Source organism: Peromyscus eremicus, chromosome 7 (assembly GCF_949786415.1).
Source record: "Peromyscus eremicus chromosome 7, PerEre_H2_v1, whole genome shotgun sequence".
In the NCBI taxonomy this organism is placed as follows: Eukaryota; Metazoa; Chordata; class Mammalia; order Rodentia; family Cricetidae; genus Peromyscus; species Peromyscus eremicus.
In genome coordinates, this window is record NC_081422.1 from 101,024,617 (window position 1) to 101,046,889 (window position 22,273).

General features: G+C 42.7%; 1 protein-coding gene across 1 annotated transcript in view; it reads right to left on the reverse strand.

Moving 5' to 3' along the window:
* Nucleotides 1–4,282, reverse strand: part of LOC131915684 (uncharacterized) — a 63,549-nt gene extending 59,267 nt beyond the window's left edge. Inside the window, exons 1-2 of the mRNA XM_059269086.1 lie at nt 4,133–4,282; nt 3,585–3,739 (exon numbers count right to left, since the gene is read on the reverse strand). Coding sequence (XP_059125069.1) covers nt 3,585–3,739; nt 4,133–4,282 — 305 coding nt within the window. The remainder of the gene's footprint in view (nt 1–3,584; nt 3,740–4,132) is intronic.
* Nucleotides 4,283–22,273: the final 17,991 nt, after the last annotated feature.

The window sequence follows — 22,273 nt, forward strand, 5'->3', positions numbered from 1 at the left end:
GGCAGGCAGATCTCTGTGAGTTCAAGGCCAGCCTGGTCTACACAGCAGGATCTAGAACAGGCTCCAAAGCTACACAGAGAAACCCTGTGTCAAAAAAACAAAAACAAAAAAAGAAACGAAGGAAGGAAGGAAGGAAGGAAGGAAGGAAAAAATGGGGCCTTACCTCCATCTTATTTCTGTTATTACAGGGAACAACACTCAAAACCATCAATACAGAGTCAATTTTCCCAAAACCATGGTATGAGGGGAGAGTGTGATGGCTTCCTCAAAAACCTAAATACATACATATTATCTGTAAATCACTGCTAACTCAAGCACACAGAAACAAAATGTTTTACCCTGTGGTTTTTTTTTTCTCCACAGAAGTTCTTAAATTTAACAGGTATATTTAGATAAAATAATGCAACCCTATACCAGTGTGAACACATGCTAAGCTCTTTGCATGAAAACATGAAGACAAGCAATTATCATCACTCAAAATTAATGTACTTAATTATTAAAACTTAAGATGGACGGTGGTGGTGCACATCTTTAATCCCAGCACTTGGGAGGCAGAGGCAGGCAGATCTATGAGTTCGAGGACAGCCTGGTCTACATAGTTAAGTTTCAGGATGGCCAGGTCTACACAGAGAACCCCTGTCTGGGGGAGTGGGAGTACTTAACTGCTCTATTTCATAAACCTTGCTATACCTGAGTCACTTCTTCATACATGTACAGCTACTTCTTAACTGTAAACTAGCACTATTAAAATGTCAAAATATCACTTTAGAGCTGCCTAACACAGTTACTGGGATAAGGCAGCAAATCATAAGTTTATACATGAATAAATGACTTGCAGAGTATAAACCTATAATCACAACACTGAGAGGCTGAGGAGGATTGCCTGAGTTGAAGGTCAGGCTGAAGTCTGGGCTACACAGTGAGTTCTAGGCCAACCTGAGCTACAGTTTGAGATTCTGTCTTAAAAATAAACCATAGCTGGACATGGCGGCACATGCCTTTAATCCCAGCACTTGGAAGCAGAGGCAGGCAGACTTCTATGAATTTGAGGTCACTTTGACATACATAACGAATTCCAGGGCAGTCAGAGTTACATAGTGAGACACTGTCTCAAAAAGGAATTTTAAGAAGAATTCTGAGCCAGGCAGTGGTGGCACATACCTTTAATCCCAGCACCTGGGAGGCAGAGGCCAGCCTGGTCTACAGAGTGAGTACAGGACAGCCAGGGCTACACAGAGAATCCTTGTCCCCAAAAAACAAAGCAAAAACAACAACAAAGAACTCCTGGCTGGATAGATGGCTCAGCAGTTAAGAGCACTGCTCTTTCAGAAGAGCTGAGTTTGATTATTAGCACCCACCCTATCAGTATAGGTACACAAGTACACATCAAAATTCACAATTGCCCTGTAACTCTAGCTCCTAAAAGAATAACACCTCTTAGCCTCCACAGACACCCTCACATACCTACATATACACAAAATACAATAATAATAATAACAAATCTTTTTTTTTTTAAAGAGAAAACTTTTAGAGGCAGGCAGATCTCTGAGTTCAAGGCCAGCCTGGTCTATAGAGTGAGTTCCAGAACAACCATGAAGACAGAGAGAAATCCTGTCTCAGAGAGAGAGAGGGGGGGGGGGACTTTTTAACAGAAATTCTTCTTCTTTTTTAAAGACAGGGTTTCTCTGTGTAGTCCTAGCTGTCCTGGAACTCACTCTGTAAACCAGGCTGGCCTGAAACTCAGAGATCTGCCTGCCTCTGCCTCCCCAAGTGCAGGGTTGCCACCACCTGAAAACAGAAATTATTCTTAAATTTAAAGAAAAAAAAATACCTAGAATTAGAACTATCAGTATAGGTACACAAGTACTTCACTTCTCACTTCACAATACTAGCCTGCAAATAGGCAATACATCCTATACACTCTAGATAAATTCAGATGGTACATTGATCCTGATATGGCTTTGTTCATATAGCTTTCCCTTTAATATATATGACAACACACCAACTTTTACCTGAATAGTACATCCAAAGCTCTGATGCCCAGCTGTAAGACTCACAGCTAGAGTTTACACACTGCCTCTCAATGCTATAGACTGTAACATGGAAACACAACGTACAGACCAAAAGCACTGAAGACAGATAGCACTTATAGTTAGGATAATGTCCTGTGAGAGTTAGCAAGGATGCTGAAATGATGACAAAGATTTAACAGAGTGGAATCACTTCACAGCAGTAAGAGATAATGAAATTTCATGGATTTAGGAATCTAAAGAACTTTGAACAGCAGAAACGATAAGTTGGTTTTTTTTTTTCACATCCTCTATAGTTACATATATTAAAATAACAGAAAACAAATTAATGAAGTCTTTTAAATTAGTTTGGATTTATAAGAATTGTACTGAAAGCTCCAGGGATTACAACATTATTATTGGGTCTAAGTTTGTCTATCGTTACAAACAACAGCCACAGTGCTAAAAACAAAGTATGAGTCACAGTTCAATAAAGAGGGGAAAAGGGAAAAAATGAACAGAGAAAAGCTTTGGATTCAAATACCACTAAGAAATTCCTTACTTAAATGACTGCCAGCGACAGCCACCACTTTGACTTTGGAGTAGGAAGGAAAGGTCCACACTGTCCTCTCCTCTGGAACAAATTCATTACCCCCCCCCCAAAAAAATACCCACTCCAGCCTCAAAGTCCAGGCACCAACACAGTCAGCCACATCCGCCTGCGAGAGCAGCAATCTCACAGATCTGAGTCACCCACTCCCCCGCAGTAAGAGGTCATTCTCTATCAGGAAGCCCACTCTGCAAAGTGCTCTTGTTCTACTCCCGGACTGCCACCATGACCCACATAAAGCCAATTCTTCGACCCCAGCAGCTGCCGGCCATCTTCTTCCCTCCCAGCTCACAACTCACATCGGCCTCATCCTAACCCAAGGCAGCCAACACTACTCCTGCGACAAGTTTCCTACCTGAGAACCACTCAACTCGAATACATCTGAGTCGCGAAGGATCCATCTAGCTCTTTGCTCAACTCTTTTGTGCCCAACTAAGCTCCTGCCTTTCCAGGAACGAGTCACCAATTACCTCAGAGAAGCTAAACTCTCCATGCCTCTTCTCCCCAAGCCCGAGCCCAGTCTAATAAATTCCCAGACCTCCCGAGGGGGTACGGAGGAGACGCGCCCCTGTGTGCTTTAGGGACCAAGCCACAGAGGCCCCTAAAATTCGAATTACAACCACTCTCACTCAAACCACGCCACGATATGGTCAGCTTCTAGGGCGCCGGTATCAAGCATCAAGAGCGCACAGCCACTGTAGTTAAGTCTCGGTAATTACGACTCCCTTCCTTGACTACGAAATCCCCAAATATCAAGTCACTGAATCCCCGGGTGGATGCCAAGACCCCCGCTAAGCCTCCAGCCACTGGAGTTTCCCAGGTCGGACTCAGCTCCCCCAAGGCCCAAGCCGTCAGGAGTAGCTGGCTGCCCCAGGCTGCTGCACGCCGGGGACCCTGGCCGCGTCCCCATTGTTGCCGGTCCCAGCGGCCCCGGCAGGGAGTAAGGGGACCGCAGGGGCTCTCACCTCCCGTGCCACGGATCCGGGCCGCACCGGACCGGGCTGGGCCGAAGGACCTCGCGTTCCGCCGCGCCCGCCTGGACGGTGTCGGCGGCGGCGGGAGCCGGCGCAGCGGCTGAGGCGGGAAGCAGCCAGCCAGGCCCGGGCGCCGCGGGCTGGCTCTGGCCGAGGGTCGGTCTTCTCCGGCGGCGGCGCTCTCAGCCTCCGCTCGCGGTCCGCACCAGAAAGCTTCCCCCTCCCGTCCCGTTCACCCGGCCACCCGGACGGGAACACGAGCCACCCGCAGCAAAGTTCCGCTGTGAGCCCTGTTGTTCTTTCCCTGCGACGGATACTAAACAGTGATTCTTGCCTATTGAATAAGGTGCATTTGCTACAGAGGACCTGTTCAGGAATAAGTGAGATTAAAAATAAAAATAAAAATCCCAGGCCAGAATCTGCCTGGAAGTGGTGGGTCCATGTGAATGGATTTGCATTCATTAGCCACCAAATACACACACGAATCTGTACAATACAGTCTGAGCTACTCTCAGTTTTGGGATAATATCAAAACTTACCGGGAATGATATGACGCGAATATAAAAGACTACATTGGCGTAAGCTCGTTGTTGCCGATAGTCAATGCTACCACGGCTGTCGCCTCCAAAAGAAGTTATTCTCCCTTGAGTTGATACGAGCCATGTAATTCTTGCTCTTTCGCCCTTCATCCCTACCCGCCTAGCGCTTTCTGTTGTTCGAAGCTGTCTTCAGAATCATCTAGAAGAGTAGCAGAGTCTCGGGGGAGTGGAGCTGAGGATGGGGGCTTTTTTCTTTTTTCTTTTTTTTTTTCTTTTTTTTCTTTTTTTTTTTTAATCACTGACACTCCGGGGCAGGTTAAGGTTACAGGATTTTCTCCCTGGAGTTGGAAATTGTTAGCAAGTACTCTCCACTTTCCTATGAGCTGTATTGTTGTCTTTCTTCACTACATTCCTTTGGCTCTTTCTTCTCCCCGCAAGAAGTGAATATGAGTGGAAGATGAAAATATTAGGTAAATAGATCTATTTTTTAAAAAGTTTTATTTTGTTTTCCTCGTGAAATTAATAGTATAAAAATTCTCTTCTGAACTCCATCTCACTTCTGGGCTTTCACGCCTCCACATATCAGATATGGCTACTTTCAGAATAAATTAGGTTATCAACATTCAGGTGTGCTTTCCCAAACTACCTATTTGGGAATTCAGATATGACGCAGATAATCCCAAAAAAGGTAACACAAATTTGACATATTCTCCATTTTCCATTCTTACTCACCAGCTTGACTTCTGAGACTCTTCCATACTCTTCACCTTGTTCCAATCAACTCTTCTGAAAAGCTCGGAAGCATCTGAAGTTTTTAATCACTGTGTAATACACGTAAATTTCCATTTGGATTATTTTTCTGGGATTTACAAATGTGTTCTGAAGTCTAAAGGCAGTCCAGCACTCTCTTGAAAAGAAGGACTGAGGGATAGAAAGCAGCATGCTCACAGTTTCTGGAAATTCTTTGCTGCTGTAAGAACAAGTTAATCCTAGGCTGTAAATAGACAAAGCATGCCTCAAACCTGGTTTACTTCTTTGCAGCCTGAGGTCAGTCTTTAATTTTTCCAGTGGCCTCCTGGTACAGAAATCCTTGGGTGACAGATAAAGCAAATTTGGCTTCAAGAGTTGAAAAGGTGCGAGGTGATAGTGGCGCATGCCTTTAGTGGCGCATGCCTTTAATCCCAGCACCCGGGAGGCAGAGCCAGATAGATCTCTATGAGTTCGAGGCCAGCCTGGTCTACAGAGCCAGATCCAGGACAGGCACCAAAACTACATGGAGAAACCCTGTCTCAAAAAACAAACAAACAAACAAACAAACAAACAAAAGGAGTTGGCTATCATTTGGCTTAAAAGGGCTTATTAGGAAATGTTATCATTTATACTATTTTCTACAGAAAAAATATTTTACTGTTTAAAATAACCCTGAACTTTTAAATTATAACCTGTTTTTATGTTCAGGCTATCTGAGTATTATATCTCCTGCAGTTGTACATAAAATGTTTTTACATTCAAAAAAAGGGACAAATACTATAGAATTGTATTACATGAAATATATAGAATATACAAATTTATAGAGACAGAAAGATTAGATGTTATCTCAAGATGGAGAAAAAAGAAATATAGAGCAATGATTTCCTAAGTACAGAATCTCTGTTTTGTGTGATGGAAAAAACCCCACAAATGGACAGTAGTATCAGGACATAATATCATGAATATAAGAAATCAATACAATTAATGTAATTAATGAATATCATAAATGTAATTTTTGAATGAATACTGCAAGTGTAATTAATGAATACCACAAATATAATTAATATCATGAGTGTAATTAATGAATATCATGAGTGTAATTAAAAAATAAATTAAATAAATAAATAAATATTTGTACTCTGCTTAGAGCCAGAAATGGAAACATGTGAAGGTTTTGCTGTTGAAAACCTACCCCACATTCTAATAAACTGTCTTCAGTAACTCTCAAAAAAAAAAAAAAAACAGAAAAAGAAAAGAAAAGGCAAGGCTCAAAAACTGAGCATAATACACGCCTGAATGAGGTAGGAAGATTGTCACAAGTTTGAAGCCAACCTAGTAAACACCAGGCCAGCAGGGCAACGTAGGAGGACCATCTCTCTTTTCGTTTATTTTTTATGGGGGGTGGGTGGGGATTTCAAGTCAGGGTTTCTCTGTGTAGTCCTGACTGTCTGGGAACTCACTCTGTAGATAGACCAGGCTGGCCTCAAACTCAGAGATCTGCCTGCCTTTGCCTCCCACGTGCTGGGATTAAAGGTGTGTGCCGCCGGGCGGTGGTGGCGAACGCCTTTAATCCCAGCACTCGGGAGGCAGAGCCAGGCGGATCTCTGTGAGTTCAAGGCCAGCCTGGGCTACCAAGTGAGTTCCAGGTAAGGCGCAAAGCTACACAGAGAAACCCTGTCTCGAAAAACCAAAAAAAAAAAAAGGTGTGTGCCACCAGTCCAACTATTAGGACCATCTCTCAAAATTATAAAGCAAGTTTAAATATATTCAGATAATAGTCCTAAAGATGACCAGAGGGACAAAGATGAGACATGGAAGGCTGACCAGAGACTTAAGAAAGGAGCTTTATTTACATCTCCCCAAAAATGAAGATGCAAAGCCCAATTATCAAAACAGCTATATTTACCCTTCTCTCCTACAACTGAGTTTGGAGTAACAGGGGCCAAAATTGGCTCCCCTGGTGATGAAAGTCCCTTCTGTTCCTTCCTCTTAGGAAGCCATTGTTCTGTGACATCACTGCTGCTTTGCCTTTCAGGAACTTCCCTGACTTTTTTCTTTCTTTTTTCTTTTTTTTTGGTTTTTTCGAGACAGGGTTTCTCTGTAGCTTTGGAGCCTGTCCTGGACTAGCTCTGTAGACCAGGCTGGCCTTGAACTCACAGAGATCCACCTGCCTCTGCCTCCCTGAGTGCTGGGATTACAGGCGTGCACCACCACCGCCCGGCTTTTTTTTTTTTTTTTCAAGACAGGGTTTCTCTGTGTAGTGTAGTTTTGGTGCCTTTCCTGGAACTCACTCTGTAGTCCAGGCTGACCTCGAACCCACAGAGAGCCGCCTGGCTCTGCCTCCCGAGTGCTGGGATTAAAGGCATGTGCCACCACTGCCTGGCTCTTCCTTGACTACTTAATGATGTTATATCCTCACCACAATTTTTGGGGTTCATAATATCCTCAAATTCATCTTTATGAAATGAATTAGAGCCTGGCGATGGTGGTGCATGCCTTTAATCCCAGCACTCGGGAGGCAGAGCCAGGCGGCTCTCTGTGAGTTCGAGGCCAGCCTGGACTACAGAGTGAGTTCCAGGAAAGGCACCAAAACTACGCAGAGAAACCCTGTCTTGAAAAACCATATATATTGCCGGGCGGTGGTGGCGCACGCCTTTAATCCCAGCACTTGGGAGGCAGAGCCAGGCGGATCTCTGTAAGTTCGAGGCCGGCCTGGGCTACCAAGTGCAAGTGAGTTCCAGGAAAAACACAAAGCTACACAGAGAAACCCTGTCTCGAAAAACCAAAAAAAAAAAAAAAGAAAAAAAAGAAAAACCATATACACACACACACACACACACACACACACACACACACACACACACATGTTTATTGGAGATGTGCACAAGTGGGGTTCAGAGGACATCTTGTGGGAGTTGGTTCTCTCTTTTTAACATGTGGGTGCGAGAATCAAACTCAGGTCATTAATCTTGGCAAACTCAGGTCATTAATCTTGGCAGCAGGCATCTGTACCCACTAAGCCATCTTGCTGGCCCTTGCAGTAACTTTGTAAAAGATCAAATTACTGTAGACTCATCTTTCCTCAATGAAAATTCCCCAAGTTTGCAGTTTGTGTGCAGACTATCTCGTGAGTTCGATAAGGAATGGTGAAAGGTTTTAAGTAGTTTCTAAGAATGTTTTGTTGTTTAATAGTAACAACAAAAAAGACCTAAATGGGGCTGGAGAGATGGCTCAAAGGTTAAGAACACTAGCTGCCCTTCCAGAGGTCCTGAGTTCAATTCCCAGCAACCACATGGTGGCTCACAGCCATCTGTAATGAGATCTGGCGCCCTCTTCTGACCCACAGGCATACATGTAGGCAGAACACTGTAGACACAATACAATAAATCTTAAAAAAAAAAAAAAAGACCTAAATGATAAAGTCAAGACTTGAACAAGAACTTCAGCAAAAAGATAGAAATACTGAAAACATGGATCTTTGGAGAATGAAAAGGTGACTGAAGCCAGATAGTAGAACGTGCCTATAATCCCAACATTTGGGAGACAGTAGTGGGAATTAAAGGCTCTATGAGGCCGGGCGGTGGTGGCACACGCCTTTAATCCCAGCACTCGGGAGGCAGAGCCAGGTGGATCTCTGTGAGTTCAAGGCCAGCCTGGGCTACCAAGTGAGTTCCAGGAAAGGCGCAAAGCTACACAAAGAAACCCTGTCTCGGAAAAAAAAAAAAAAAAAAAAGGCTCTATGAGACCCCGTCTCAAAAATTACAAAAGCTCAAGGATATTAATAAATCAACTAAAGAGCTAAAAAACTTAAAATAAAAAATGGGAACTAATAATAACAATGAAGTTAAAGGAAAGCACCACACTGTGCAGTAGTGATGCATCTCACGCCTTTAGTCCCTGCACTGGGAAGGCAGAGGCAGGTGGATCTCTGAGTTCAAGGCCAGCCTGGTCTAAAGAATGAGTTCCAGGACAACTGTGGTGATATTTTATTTGTGCTGAAATGTGATTTTATTTGTATGTTAATAAATAAAATTGTCTGGACATCAGAGGTAAAAGCGAGCCATTAAGCAGAAGTCCATCGGTGGTGGCACACGCCCTCAATCTGATCACATGGCAGGCAGAGTCTCTGTGTGGTCAAAGACACAGCCAAGTATGGTGACCTGAACCTTTAATCCCAGTACCAACCAGAGAGACCTGGAGGTCTGTATAGACAGGCAGTGATGAGGAAGTCATGTGGTTGGGTTTAGAGCCAATGAGAAGGCAGAACAAAAAGGCAATAAAAAGACAAGTCACACAGGAAGAAGGTCCGGGGGAAGCGATGGTGGCGAGGTGGTCAGATAAGGTAGTCGTAGCTCTTTCTCTGATCTGATCTCTTTGGCTTTAACTCTGTATTTGGCTCAGTGTTTCTTATTTACTAAGACTGTTTAGAATTTCATCTACAGACAACTAAGTCTACACAAAGAAACCCTGTCAAAAGAAAGAAAGAAAGAAAGAAAGAAAGAAAGAAAGAAAGAAAGAAAGAAAGGAAGGAGGGAAGGAAGGAAGAAAGAATAAAAAGGAAGGCATCACAGTAAAATAGACCAACTAGTAGAAAATATCAGGGGTTGAAAACAAGGTTAAAGAAATATTATATTTAGATAGTAATTTTAAAAATCATAACCATAGCATTTAAGATCTTTAAGACAGCTGAGCAGCAGCGGTGCATGCCTTTAATCCCAGCACTCAGGAGGCAGAGGCAGGTGGATCTGAGTTCAAGGCCAACTTGGTCTACAGGGGGAGTTCCAGGATAGTCAGGGACACACAGAGAAACTCTGTCTCAAAATAACAACAACAAAGATGTCTAGAACACAGAGACAAAACCAATGAATCTATATTCTAGAAGGTGGAGCTGAGATACAAATTGAAGGCAAAGAAAATGTATTCAACAAAAATTATAGCACCTGCCAGGCAAAGGTGGCACAAGCTTTTAATCCAGAGGCAGGCAGATTTCTGTGAGTTCTAGGCCACCCTGGTCTACAAAGTGATTTCCAATATATCCAAGGCTACACAGAGAAACCCTGTCTCAAAAAACCCAAATTTTCTCTTGTAGTGGTATTTGCTCCGCCCATGACCTTGGGCTATAAGGCCCAAAGGAGGTGGTGCTTCCTGATGTTTTAAAGTGACCTCTTATAAGGGTTGGAGAAGGGTCACATGACATGCCCTTCTCCCTGCTCCTGCTTCCAAGGTGGATTCACTCTTGGTCAGATCAGAGGACTACTTCTGCTCTCTACTCTGTTCTGTAATCGTGAGTGTATTTCCTCAATTTATATCTTAATAAATTCTGTTACCCATTTAATAGACTCATGGGGATTGATCATAAGAAGTGGCACCCAATGTGGGGCTTGAACCCACGACCCTGAGATAGAGTTTCATGCTCTACCAACTGAGCTCTGGAGAGATGGCTCAGAGGTTAGGAGCACTGGCTGTTCTTCCAGAGGTCCTGAGTTCAATTCCCAGCAACCACATGGTGGCTCACAACCATCTATCTATAATGAGATTCTTTTGTTAAAAAAAGTATTTTTATTCACAAGTTTATGTCTGTGAGAGTATAAACCATGTGTATGCCAGTACATGTAGAAGATAGAATGTGCTGGATTCCCTAGAGCTGCAGTTAAAGTTGATTGTGAGTCATCTGACAATGGGTGCTAGGATCCAAACTCAGTCCTCAGCAAGAACAGCATATGCTCTTAACCACTGAGTCATCTCTGTAGCCCCAAAGATTTCAAATCTAGAGAAAGAAATGGATATCCATGTCTAGAAGGACACTCTCCAAAGGGAGAGCTAGACATAATATCCATACCTGCAATCCCAGCACTTGGAAGATGGAAGCAGTAAGATAAGGAGCACAAAGTCATCCTTGGCTCTATGACCAGAGAAGAACCTCTAAGCATCATATTATAGCTAACATGCCAAGAACATAGGGCACAGGAAGAATACTGAAACAGCAAGAGAAGTCCAAAGCTACTTCAAAGCACTACATACCAGGAAAATATAGGTTGATGTATTTCAAGCCACCAAACCAATCAGCTGTCGTTCAAATGACTATATCCAGCAAAGATATCCTTTAAAACTAAAAGAGGAGGGCTGTAGAGGTGGCTCAGTGGTTAAGAGCTCTTGCTGCTTTTCTAGAGGACCACAGTTCAGATCCTAGCACTCACATTGGGTGGCTCACTATCTATAACTCTAGGTCCAGAGGATCTGACTCTTTTGTTTTTTGGCCAAGCATGGTGGTTTTGTCTTTAATCCCTGCACTTGGGATGCAGGAGGATTGCTGATAGCTTGAGACCAACCTAGACAATGTAGTGAGACCCTGTCTACAAAAACCAAATAACTAAGTAAATAAGTACATTTTTAAATTAAAATAGTAGAAATAAAAGCTTTCCATGATAAACATGAACTCAAACCATGACCACTCAGCAAGTATTGCCGAAGATATTTAAAGGAAATCTGCATAGAGAAGAGGAAGAAAGATACACACGAGCATGAGAGTTCCAGAAAGAATACATCGCACAAGAAGAATAAACAAATGAGAATTCACCAAGAGTGTCAAGCATTAACTCAGTAAACCAGCAAACCTCTAGACACAGAGGGAGACATTTGCTCACACTTTTCAGTAGTAGTCCTGAATACAGAAAGTCTTAAGTGTTCAATTAAAAGATGTTCCTTCTGTATGGCAGCGGTGGTGCACGCCTTTAAAGTCAGCACTCAGGAGGCAGAGCCAGGCGGATCTCAGTGAGTTCGAGGCCAGAGCGAGATCCAGGACAGGCATCAAAACCAATAATAATAATAATAATAATAATAATAATAATAATAATAATAATAATAAAACAACTGTAAATACATACACACCAAATATTGGGACACTTAACCTCCTAGAACAAAAATTGCTATACATAAAGGGGAAAAGTGAATTCAGGTACAGTAAGTCTAGGTGACTGCAGCAACCAGTCATCACTAGATAGATCATCCAGACACCTCTCCCTAAAAATCAACACAGAAACTTCAGGAACTGAGCGAGTGCCTCACTTTCATCATCTCAGGAGTCCAGAGGCTGAGACAGGAGGACTATTCCAAGTTCAAAGACAAGAAAGAAACAAACTTCAAAGTTAAACCCTGCCTTGAAAAAAACAAACAACAACAAAAAGAAAACCTAAGAGCTGACACTATAGAACTGTTAGAAGAAACCACAGAGGAAAGCTTAACATCGGATTTAGCAATGTTTTGGCTTTAGATATAATAATGAAAGCACAAGCAATAAAGAAGGTAAGTTGGATTCCATCAAAACTAAAAACTTCTGTATATCAAATGGCTCTATTAGTAAAGAAATGTCAACCTATGGGATGGGAAAGATATTTGCAAATCAAATATCATGATAAGGGATTGATCCATATCCTAGCACTTGGGAGATAGAAGCAGTGTTAATCCCACCAGGCAAGAGTAAGACTACTAGCACAGTTTTTGAGCCAAATTTGAATAGGCTTTATTCAATACTGGCCAGGACAATGGACACTGGCCAGAACAGTAGACACTGGCCAGGTCCATACCTGGGATTCTCAGAGAATGGCCACGAACCAAGTTAGACAGGTGCTTATAAAGGCAAACTCCACAAGGCTATGTATTTCTAATCAGGGGCAAGCTTACATCCTGATGTTCCTGCCTATGTAGCTCCCACCTATGTGTGATCAAGCATATCGTATGCAGTTGGGGCAAACAACCTTGTGTATAGAGGTGAAATCATGTAGCTTGTTATCTTGTTTTGTTTGTTTTTCAAGACAGGGTTTCTCTGTAACAGCTCTGGCTGTCCTGAAACTGGCTCTGTAGACCAGGCTGGCCTCAAACTCACAGAGATCTGCCTGCCTCTGCCTGTAGAATGCTGGGATCAAAGGAGTGTGTCACCACCGTGAGGCCATGCTTATTATCTTACATGAACAGTCCCCAGCATTCCCAGGAAGTTATCTGTTTTTGGACAAGTGAGGATTATAGATTAGAGGCATTTTTGTTTTATAGTTTTCTTATGCACAGTAATTTAAACTTAAAAGATAACTTTAGCCCTCACAGCAGGAGAATCCTAAATTCAAGGTCATCTTAAGATACATCACAAGTTGGAGGCCAGCCAGGGGTACTGTGATACCCTGTTTCAAACAAACAAACAAACAAAACATCAACAAAGTGAGGCATGGTGGCATACACCTGATACCTGTAGTCTCAGCATTTATGAGGCTCAGGCAGAAGGATGCTAAGATTTTGAGGCCAGCCTGGTCTACATAATTAATGAGTTCAAGAGCTAGACTAGACTAGAATACAGAGACCCGTTGTCAAAAAAACCAATAAATTAAATCAAAAGAAAGCCTTCCTTGAGCTCAAAGCTGGAATTTGAACTAATTTATTGTTATCAGCAAAATTAACCTTTTGAATACTTTTTTGTTAGTATTTCTAAGTATCTCATTCCATACCTAAAAGGGAATGAAATCTATCAATTGTAGGTTTATGGAATCTAATATTAAACTAAAAGAGCACTAAATGTGAAGTTTGGGTTGCTAAATGTACGTACAGGTCTATTTAGTTCATATGAAATGTAGCCGACCTCCACACTCTTAAGGCAATTGCACAATCTGTGTAAGGCTGGCTGGACCTCCCCAGACTCAGCTGCACCTTTGCAATTATCTTGGTTTCAATATCTCATTCTTAGTAGAATTGTCTCTGCTCCAGATGGGTCCAGCTGAGTCAGACTCCATACCTTGAAAGTCTGGTACAATACTGGGTCCAGTCAGCATGTATTGCAGGGAATCTTTAGGCTCTCCAACCTACCCATATGCCTAAGGGGATTCCATTTCAGTCAACAGACTCTGGGGATTTGTTATACAAAGACAAAGCCCCACAGCCCATGAGACTCCTGGGTGAGACAAGCACACGAGTGTAATTATAACAAAACCATAACTACTGTGAGCACAAAACTATCAGCAGGAACTCAAGGGAGGAAATACTTCACTCATATTAAGTCTGGGTGTGGTGGCATATACCTAGAATCCTATCACTCAGGATGCTGAGGCAGGAGATTGAATTTTCAAGGAAGGCCCTAGCTACATATTGTAAGAAATATCAAACAGATGTCTTTTCTATCGAATACTATAAAACTCTGTTTAGGACCAGGAAGTATGATCTTTTTATCTCCCCCACCTTGTAAGACTTTTATGCAAATGTTTTAATCTTCTCCGCCTTTATTTATACAAAGGCCCACTGTTCCATTCCAGATATTTGATGGTCTGGAGCAGTGACCTTTTCTCCTGGAAGCAGTGATCCCTTTCCTATCCTCCATTTGGTGTAGTGGGCCAACTCTTTTCAGACAATCATATAGGATTGTGAGGTTGGGTTCCAGCCAATGGGGAAAAGACACAGCCACCACCTGAGTTAGAGTAAAAAATGAATGCACTTCCTGTGTTGGTGGCTTTGCTCCTCTTCTCTTCTCTTTTTTTTTTTTTTTTGTCTGTTTGATACAGGGTCTTACTATATAGTCCAGGCTAGCCTAGAATGCCTACCTCTGCCTAAGGCTCCAGACTTCTGAAACTACACTTTTAGAAGTTTTAGACCACTGTGTCTGGCTCCATCCTCCTCTGTATAAAACAACCCACCCATTCAGGGGTAAGGCAGCGAGAGCATGATAGAACAATGTGTCTTTAGTTCAATCACTGATTAACTAAGAACGAGTTCAGGAGACTATGGGGTTACCTCATATTCAAGCCATAACCCTGTTTATAGGATGGCATAAATAGGGTAGGTACCCAATGCCTTTCAGATGTCTGAGCTGAGTATAGAACCCTGATCCTGACAGAGATCAGTGGTTGTTCCCAGAGGCCTGGCTTGCACTATCACCAGTTAAGCCCTGTAGCTGAGCTAGTGACAAAGCCTCTGATGCTTCAGCATACTGAGATAAAGGCCTGATTCTCTGGACTTCCCTCCCATGGGTAGCCGCTGAGAGGAAACATGGGTCAGAGAGGGCAATAAAACAAAAGCCAGTTAGGTGCAGTGGTGCATACCAGTAAGCCTAGCTACTTGGCAGGCTGAGATAGGGTTGCTTGAGCCTAAGAGTTCTAGGCCAGCCTGGGCAGCAAAATGACTGTGTGTCTGTATGTGTGAGTGAGTGTCTGTCTATCTGTCTGTCTATTTTTGTCTCTCTCCTTTGAAAAGGGCCTTATTATTTAGTCCCAGCTGGCATCCAACTCACCATCCTCCTAGGTGTCTCAGCCTCCTGAGGGCTGAAATTACAGATGAGTACCACAGTGTCTGGTGCTATCCCATTTCATGTTTTTGTTTGTTTGTTTGAGACAGGGTCTCTCTACATTGTCCTGGAACTCACTCTGTAGACCAGGCCCACCTCAGACTCACAGAGACCCACCCACCTCTGCTTCTCCAGTGCTGAGATTAAAAGGTGCTCACCACCACTCCCTCTTGTTTTTGATTTTTTGAGACAAGGTCTCAGGTATCTCAGCCTGGCATCAAATTGACAAATAGTTGAGGGTGACCTTGAGTTTCTGATCCTCTTGGCTTCCACCTCCTAGATACAGGGACTACAAACATACTACCACACACAGTTTATGCGGTGCTGAGGATCAGACCCAGGACCGTGTACATAATACCAACACTTGCATCCCAAGCTCAGGTATCCTCCTCTTAAAAGAAAACTCATCTGGGCCAAATTAAGCCCTTTTATCTGTTATTTCATATGACCTATGAAAATCCATGGGTTGAGGTTTTGTCTTTGTATTCATATAAATAGCTGTTTTAAGTTAACAGCAGAATTTATCAGAGTGTATAATTCCTTGCTTCCACACATGTGATGCCTCTGTGGAGGGCCCCAAAACAGCTTGACCACACAGCAGCCATGACAGGCTTAGGGACCTAGACACAGCTTCCGTGACAGGCTTACTGGCAGGCAACACCCAGATCCAGGAAAAGCGTCAAGCTGATACCACCCAGGGATCTACCCAAGGATGAGGAAGCACCTGGCATCCCAAACATTCAAACCATTCGATAAGGTGGCCAGATACCCTTGAGTCTAGCACACACCTATTTTCGTTTTACAGATACCCCTAGACAATTGTCAGCCTATCAGAGTCCTGGACCCTGGAAATCCCTTCACCCCAACCTCTGCTATGATAAAAACTCTGCCCCACTTGAGCTCAGGGCTCTCTGCTCTCACCGCTGTGTCGGACAGACAGAAGGACCAAGCTCTGGAGCTTGAAATAAAGGCTCTTTGCTTTTATATGAGGGTTTCGGTCTTCCTGGTGGTCTTCTGGGAGTCCTTGAGATCTAGGCATAACAGCCTCTCCCATTTTTAACATCCTGTATCATAGTAGTACATTTGTTTCAATTTATTTTGATTTATAAAGTGCTAGGATCAAACTAGGAAATCAAGCATACTAAGCAAGCATTCTACCACTGAACTCCTAGCCTTTGTATTACTGGGGAATAATTTAATTACATTATTCATTTTTTTTTGTTTTTTGTTTTTTGTTTTTCAAGACAGGGTTTCTCTGTGTAGCTTTGTGCCTTTCCTGGAACTCACTTGGTAGCCCAGGCTGGCCTCGAACTCACAGAGATCCGCCTGCCTCTGCCTCCCGAGTGCTGGGACTAAAGGCGTGCGCCACCACCGCCCGGGTACATTATTCATTTTTTTATTTTGTATGTGTGCTTCTACACACATGCATGAGAGCCAAAGTTACAATTGAAGTTTTAATTACTATGCCATAGAGACCCATGAAACAAAAAAACGCCTCTGATCTGCAAGCCTCTTGCCAAGGACAGATAGTTCCTGAAATGCTGGAGGCTATTGTTTATGTGAGATAACAAGCCTCCTATTTTTCATTCCCCTAAACAAGTTTGTTTGACCCATCTGCACCGGATGTGCTTGATCACATGTGGGTGGGAGGTTCACAGGCAGGAAATATGTCAGGATGTACACTTGTCCCTAATTGGACCTGATGGGAAATGCAATGAATTATGGATTTTTCTTTTTTTGTTGTTTGTTTTTTCAAGACAGGGTCTCTCTGTGTAGCTTTGGAGCCTGTCCTGGATCTCACTCTGTAGACCAGGCTGGCCTCGAACTCACAGAGATCTGCCTGGCTCTGCCTCCCGAATGCTAGGATTAAAGGTGTGTGCCACCATGCCTGGCTGGGTTTTCCTCCTTAAACTGCTGCAAACTGTGACTTGGGGCCATTTCCTGGGAACCTGTGTATGGACCTGGCCAGAAGCTATCCACTTAGCCAGTCTTTAATTAAAGCTTGCTTCAAATTTAGCTTTAAACTGTGGTAGTGATCTTATTCTCGATTGATGGGATTAACATTTTCTGGACGCCCTAGCAAATTCAGACCACCCACCCAAATTCTAAAACTGGACCTTCACTCAGGAACTCCTGGCCTGAGGGGCCACTTCAGGAGGCACTCACCTTGAGACATTCCATGGCTCTGAGGCTGTCTTCAGTTTTCAGACTATGGGAGTGAACTTCCAAGCTGAGAAATGTAGCAAGACTCTACAGAGGCTTCCTGGTGAGTCATAGTCTGGTTCTGTTTTGGGGTTCCCTATCTGGGATATGGAGGGGGTTGGACAGGACCCCAATATTCTCCTGTCTAGGGCATATAGCAAGGCATTTCTCAACCATCTGATTCTGGTACTGGTTCTGGTTAGAAAGTTTTGTTTCCCAGGGAATGTTTTGTCTTGTTGGAAAGTTTCATCTATTTCTCAAGAAAGTTGTGTATGCTTGTTTTGTTGAAAAGTTTTGTCTGTCTTTGTTTTCTGGTGTGTTCGTAAGTTTGTCTTGTTGGAATGTTTTGTCTGTCTGTTTCTCAAGAGAGTTGTAGGGTTGTATCCTTGGTTTTTTTTTGTTTGTTTGTTTGTTTGGTTGGTTTTTTTTTTGGTTTGTTTTGGTTTTGGTTTTTTTGAGACAGGGTTTCTCTGTGTAGCTTTGGAGCCTGTCCTGGAACTTACTCTGTAGACCAGGCTGGAATCGAACTCACAGAGATCCGCCTGGCTCTGCCTCCCTAGTGCTGGGATTAAAGGTGTACGGCACCACTGCCTGGCCTGTGTCTCCTAGTTTTGTTGGAAAATTATGTCTGTGTTTTCTGTTGTGTCCATAAATTTTATTGCAGGCATGGAGCTGAGACAAAAATGGGTCGGATGGATACTTTTGCTGCCTCTGCTGCCTCTGCTGCCGACAGCAGCCAATCACCACCGTTTCCATGGCTGCATTTATGGCCAGGGCTCAGAATTTTTCTCTGAGCAATTTGGTCACTGGATTTGGGTTAGTAGGCTTTCAGATGTCTTTTGGGTGTGGATAACAAAGTTGTTTTATGCTGTTCATTATTGGAAAGCTGGCTCTAGAGGTGGATTATGGCATGTTTAAACGTTTCTTCTGTCACTGTGTCAGTTGAACTGCTTGGCACAGTGACAGGCAACAGAAAGCAGAGCAGAGCAGCCAAAACATGAGGTTTCCTTTATGTGAACATTCTGCACCTTGAGATTTATTAGTTTATTTTGTTGGATATGGTAAAATATGGAAAAAGTTAAAACTAGTAACACCAGGAGTTGATAATTAAAAATCTATGCATAAGTAATTTGAAAGGAAACACAGGCATGACTCCATTTTGGATTGCCACAATCTTTAGGCAGCCACATGGCTGGTTGCCATCTTTGCTAGAGTTGGAGAAGGTGGATGTCATGTGACTTCGCCATTTTTGCTCAGCCATGTGTCTGGCAGCCATCTTTGCTAGTATTGGAGAGGATGCGTGTCATATGACTTCACCATCTTTGGATAGCTACGTGGCTGGTAGCCCTCTTTGCTAGGGTTAGAGAAGACAAATGTCATGTAATAACACCACTGTCTTGATTAAAGGTGACCACATGGAGTGGGTCTACCAAGGACACAACAGAAGGGCTCCAAGATACTTGGAATTAGGATGGATTTTTATATGATAATTCCTGTCCTGTCTTGAAAACAAGATTTATGAAAGATAGGATTCAAAAACAATGTTTGTTTAATAAGGTATTTAAGGTGCACCTCCACGCATTTATATGCAAGACTGTACCTTGCTCTGGCAGCTAAACTTTGTAATTTAAGAGTCCCCCAGGTGGAATTGGTTTTAAGGGGTAATGGGGAACAGCTGAGGCTTGCCAGTGTGTCACAGGGCTAGAGTTTCTAAAGAAAGTCCAGTTGCAATGGTGGATCTTAGCAGTTTTGGAAATGCCAGTGCCATGTGATAGTCACCAGAAGCACCAGCCACAACGAAACGGAGCAGGCTGAGATCCAGAAGGCAGGCTATGTGTAATGCTGCCGAGGGTGGGGCCAAAGAGGTGATCCAGGCCTCTTGAGAAAACCCAAAGGATTGCGAATGAATCCCAGATACTTAGCTCTGAATTCTTTGCACTGTTGGAGCTTGGCTTGACCTTAGGCAGATTGCAGTTATGCCCTGTTTTTTCCCTCTTGAAGTAAAAAAAGGATACTTTATTTTTGATAGGGCAGGAACATACAGTTGAGAGATTTTAAACTTTTTTAAGTGGAAATTTTAGAGTTTTACAGAAAATTTTAAAAAACTCGATATTTTTAAGGAACAGCTTTTAAAATATTTAAATTTATAAGGCAACGTGACATTTTAAGTTTATAAAATGTTTTATATTAATATTTGAACTTAAAGATAAATAAAAAGCTAAAAATTAAGGCCACAGCTATGAGCACCAAATACTAAACACCAGAAATTGGGATGTTCCTATCTTATGATGCAGCAAGACAATGACCTAAGCAGTCTGCCAAAGGCTTGGAGCAGCTTCTCAACTTACGGGTCATGAACCTTTGGGAGTTGAAAGACCTTTTTTGCAGGGGTAGCCTAGGACCACTTGCCTGTTGGATGTTTTCAATGAGATTCATAACAGTGGCAAGACTGCAGTTGTGAAGTAGCAATGAGAGTAATTTTTGTGGTTGAGGGGTCACCACAACATGGGAACTATATTGAAGGGATTGGGAAAGCTGAGAACCACTGACATACCTAAGATACATTCATGCTTGAGAATGTATGTCTAGCCTACTTGTCTTTGCTAACTTTGTTAAGCTTAATCTATATTGATAAACTGAGTCATTTAAGAAACTGTTATATTTTGTAATGGTGTACTATAAAAGGATCAGGAAACTTCCCAGTCTCTGTGGACTGTGTTTATTACTTGAAAGTTTTATTTTGATACTAAAGAAGCCTCAATTCAGAAAGTGTTGGTTTTTGCCGGGCAGTGGTGGCACACACTTTTAATCCCAGCACTAGGGAGGCAGAGCCAGGCGGATCTCTGTGAGTTCGACACCAGCCTGGTCGACAAAGTGAGTTCCAGGACAGGCTCCAAAGCTACACAGAGAAATCCTGTCTCGAAAAACCAAATAAAAAAAGTGGTTTTTTTTTTAAGGCTGAAACAGATAAAACTATAAAGTCCTTTTCCCAAGGTCAGGTATTAGACAAAAGCCCCCATTCCTTCAGGAGCTTGAAGAAACTTCCTGCTTGATAAAAATGGAGTTATTCTTATGTCTGACAGAAGGAACTTGTGGCCCTTCCATTAACATATGGCTGTGGTGCCTATAACTTGTGTAGGGCAATGCTAGTCTCTAGGCTCCCCCAGTCCCTGCTCAAAAGCCTTAGCCCAGCAAGTCCTAGTCTTATGAAAGCTAATAAGTTATTGTAAACTGTTAAGGATAATTAAGACAAATCGAACAGTATTTGGCATCCAATGCATGGCATGACTACATAGACAGAAAAGTCACACCAGTCAGCACCACCACATTTGCCACCTGGACCTCTCCAAAAGCACTCACAACAGTCGGCTGCTGCTCCTTGGGACTCCATAAAGTGGATTCAACAATTTCCCAGAGCTGGGGCAGTAAATGTGACTCTTGCCTATACCCGCCAGCATGAGGCTAGACTCTCAGGGAACCTAGTCGGGCACAGCCAGCTACCATAGCTGCGTGGCCGAGGGCCCAGCGGCTGCCTGACAGTTTAGGTTTTGGCTCACACAGTCAGAGAACACTACAGACTTGGGGGGAAAAAGCCAGGTCCAGGCCAAGAAAACCTCTGAACAGGTTATAATGTGCTTGAAAATGTGATTAGGTGCTAAAGAAAGAAAAAAAAATAAATATAAATAGTCATAAAAATAAATAAATAGTTTAAAAATAATAAAGTCTTTAAAGAAAGAGTAAAATAATATTAAAAAAAGCCATATATGGATGTGAAATACACCCGGCATCTGGATTCTGTATGTTGCTTTGTTGATTTTGAATTTTTGAAGTACTGATGAGTGAATGGCAACCGCCGAGAGACATTGGATTGTGGAAGGAACTGCTGAATTAAACCAGCCTAAATGCTTTTAGGGATGTCTTGGCTTCAGAATGGAAGTCAGGAAATGTGTTGCCTTTGGAGAGAGGTTGTGCTTTTGTTTCCACAAAATGAAATACTATGGATTTCTTAAATTAATAAAGATCAGATTTGAAGGGGGGAGACCTCCTGAGAATCTTGGCTGCAGATGTGAGGGAGAAAGCCAGGAAAGGCTACAGGACATGTGACACATATGCTGATCCCTTTACATGGGGAGAGCTCAGAGATTGGATGAGACATGATAAATATTGTTGGCTACAGAGTCCTCATAACAGTTTGGTTATGTAGTCCAAACAGACTTACAAAGTTGACAGATGCCTTTTACCTGCTCAAACATAAAACAAATCATCTTTAGCTGGATTTGTGCACACCATACATTCCATACTTGTGTTAATATGGATAGATATGTATATTACATTTAAAAGTTTGTATGCTTTCACAACAAAAGGACCAGACATAAATAAAGACATGACAAATAGCCTAAATAATCCATCCTCTCAGAATGCCCCAGTGACAGTTTCCTCAAAAATCTACACCCAGAACAACTTCAAAGCTGCTATCTGAGATGGCTCTGCTTCACAGACTACTCCAGGCAAGACTTCAGATAAGCTCTATATTTTCCCATCCATCACACAGAGACTAAACAAAAAAAATAATGCAGCTAGTTCTCCAGGGCTTGAGCATTTTCCCAATTTCCTAAGGATCCCCTAGAGATGCCACCCCTCCTCCTACCTCCCACCCCCACCCCCTACAATGGGAAGCAGTCTAGACAACCTGATGCCCACATTTCCAAGAGATGAGGTGGTTGGTTTCTGGTCATTCAATGGATGTTTGTTATTGTTGAGGGGGATTGGTTATAAGTTATTGGTCATGGTCAGAGAGGAAAATAAACAAAGAGGGTTTGATTCAGTGATTTTTTTTAAAAGGTGGGGATGGGATATAGAAAAGGGTAGATTAT